The sequence below is a fragment of the Nicotiana tomentosiformis genome, chromosome 9 (genome assembly GCF_000390325.3).
Source record: "Nicotiana tomentosiformis chromosome 9, ASM39032v3, whole genome shotgun sequence".
NCBI classification, from domain to species: domain Eukaryota; kingdom Viridiplantae; phylum Streptophyta; class Magnoliopsida; order Solanales; family Solanaceae; genus Nicotiana; species Nicotiana tomentosiformis.
Window position 1 is genome coordinate 17,369,017 of NC_090820.1, and position 2,908 is coordinate 17,371,924.

Sequence of the window (2,908 nt, forward strand, 5' to 3'; positions counted from 1 at the left end):
AATGACTACTTTTACATCTCAAACTTGTGACCCATAGATCATACAGAGACTCAAAGGTTCTCGATCTCTCCAACCCCCAATATATATACACACACCTCCAAGCAGAGGCGTATCCAGTGTACAAGCTATGAGTTCAACTGAACCAATAGCTTTCGCTCATAGTCTATATTTTTGCCCAAAAAATCATTTAATATGTACAAATAATAAATTTTGAACCAATTAAATTAGATTAGATGCGGTAGAATTAGGAATCTAAACTCACAACGTCTAAATCCTAGATCCACCTCTCCCTACAAGTCCATGCAAATAGGTGTTTCTTAATTAGCATGCACATACGATGACTATCAACATTCATGAAAATAGTCACAAAGCTAGTATATATATATATATATATATATATATATATATATATATATATATTTGTGCGTCAAAGCATGAAAATACCATGACAAATAACAAACCTAATCATCACAATTCACAATACAACCAAAGAAGAAGAAATAATATAGAAAGAGAAAAAAGGAACAAAAGATAGGATCAAGGTCCAGCACATAACATTCATGAGCCATCTATAACAAAACAAAAAAGGTGAAATATATCGAGAAAACAAATTAACATAGGAAAATAAAATAACAACAACAAACATATGTTTGAGTTTTCTGCAGCAGAAAACTTTCAGAGAGAGTCTTGAGATAGAATAATTCGGCACTCTTTCCTTTTTATGCCAAAATCCAAGGGTTGGTTTTACCGTTCTTACGTGGATATAAAACCTCGGCCAATGAAAAACCGCCACGTAGCGCTTCTCTATCACATCTGAATCCACTGTGCCAGCTGCGTAGGATTGACTATACCCGGAATGTGGGACCCATCACTCTTCAACAAGCTAGCCAATTCAACATAATTCTGGCTCTGAGTCTTCAGCTTCCCATTCCCACTCAGCTCGACTTCTTTAGGACTCGAACCACTTGATTTTCTTTTCTTCGGCTCGGCAAAAGCGTTCACTGGAACAGCTTTTGCTCGAGCCGGATCAAACTTCTGACCCAACACTGTCCCTTTGGTTAAAAATTCATAAGCCATGTATCCAGCCAAAAGCGGGTTGGGCATTTGATGATTCGGCTCGGCTGCTCCTTTGTTAAACGACGTCGTCGTATTAACGTTAGGACTATTAACGGACGTTAATGGGATTGACGGTTTGGGAAAAGAATAAAATGTGTCTCGGTCTTTTCGCTTGCGTGATGACTCCTCAAGAGTTAAGATTCGACGTGTGTGATAACTCATCTTAGCCGTCCGTTTAGTAATCTAATCTTTGTATGCCACGTCACCACACTAAAAAACAAAAAAAGAAAATGGCTAAAAGCGATAACAAGGGGAAAAGGATGAATTTACGGTTATAGAGTTATGGGGTTTAGAAAGTACAGTTAATGAAAGGACAGAAAGGTAAAATCACCCAGACGGGTACATTTCTCGTTGGAGAGAGGAACAAAATAAAAAGTTTTTGAGAGTTACGAGAAATATAAAATAGAAAAGTAAACAAAATATTTTTCTTTTCAATTTTAACACAGTAAAAATTGAAGAGAAATTACTAATAAAAATGAAAACGTTTTGTGTTGGGAGGAGAAGGGAGGGGAGTGAGTTTGATGGAAAGTAAAAAAAAGGATCTAGAAAGAGATCGTCGGATTCCGGCAACGACGGTAGATTCCGGTGTACGGACGGTGGTTTAAGCGGTGGCTCCGCCGTGAACGGGAGAATTAAGACCGGAGAAATAAGAAAGATAAGAGACTTGGGGGAAAGAAAGAGAGAGGATGTAGAATTTATACATAGGGAAAAAACCGAAATGGGCAACTGGTGTATAAATATGTCCATTAATTAATAATTTACCCTTTATTTACTTAACTAATATCTATAATGCCATTCAAAATTCAGGATCGAAAGAGATGTGGAATTAATGCAAAATGACCATAATGTTTATTTTTTTGTCGCTATTTGGGAGTTGAGAATGGAAGTTGAAGGTCATTTTCGGAATTCGAATTGATTTATGATTGTGGTAATTTGTAATATAAAGGGAAATTGAAGGGTAATTGTGTAAGTGTAATAGAATTTAGAACATCTGGTTATAGCCAGCGGTGCGAGCTCCGTTTCTTTAGCTTTGCCCTTGGACGGTCAGGATCGGTGCTTTTGTTCTTTTATGGAAAAAATAATTATTTGTTCCAATTTTTTCAAAAAGATTTTCATTTAATTAGAGGTCAATTCAATTAATGTATGATGAAGATTTTAAACTTAAATACGCACAAATAATCATTCTTTTATTTGAAAGTGTTTGATTATGTACGACGTTTAAAAAAAATTTAAATATGTCGTAATATTTAGGTGGTTGTATAACATGAGATGCATAAGAATATAAAGATGTCATTTTTCTAAGACACTAAAAATGAAAGTATGTCGTATAAAATGAGACAACAAAAGTGGTATGTCGTTTATGCTCATATTAATTAATTTGTTACTTAACTTCAGTAGATTACTGTAATTTGATGTAAGCAGAAGAGGTAACTCACTTATGATTGACGCATAATTATTGTTGTTGATATAAGCACGAAATGTGTGTAATTTTTTTCTTAAGCCTTTTGCCTGATGAGGGACAACAAGAGTAATATGTATGTTTATCTTAATTTGTTACTTAACTTTAGTATATTACTGTAATTTGATGTAAGCATAAGCTAAGCTAACTCACTTATGGTTGACGCATAATATTACTGTCAATATAAACACGAGATGTGAGTAATTGTTTTCTTAATCATTTTGCCTGATGTGGAACAACAAAAATAATATGCGTGTTCATCTTAATTTATTACTTAACGATACTAGATTACTATGATTTGATATAGTAGATTACCGTGATTTAATGTAAGCA

General features: G+C 34.5%; 1 protein-coding gene across 1 annotated transcript; it reads right to left on the reverse strand.

Moving 5' to 3' along the window:
• Positions 1-441: 441 nt before the first annotated feature.
• On the reverse strand, positions 442-1,817 carry LOC104099250 (uncharacterized). Its single transcript, XM_009606183.3, has one exon. It carries the CDS (start codon positions 1,276-1,278, stop codon positions 808-810), a length of 471 nt encoding a protein of 156 aa, XP_009604478.1. The 5' UTR covers positions 1,279-1,817; the 3' UTR covers positions 442-807.
• Positions 1,818-2,908: the final 1,091 nt, after the last annotated feature.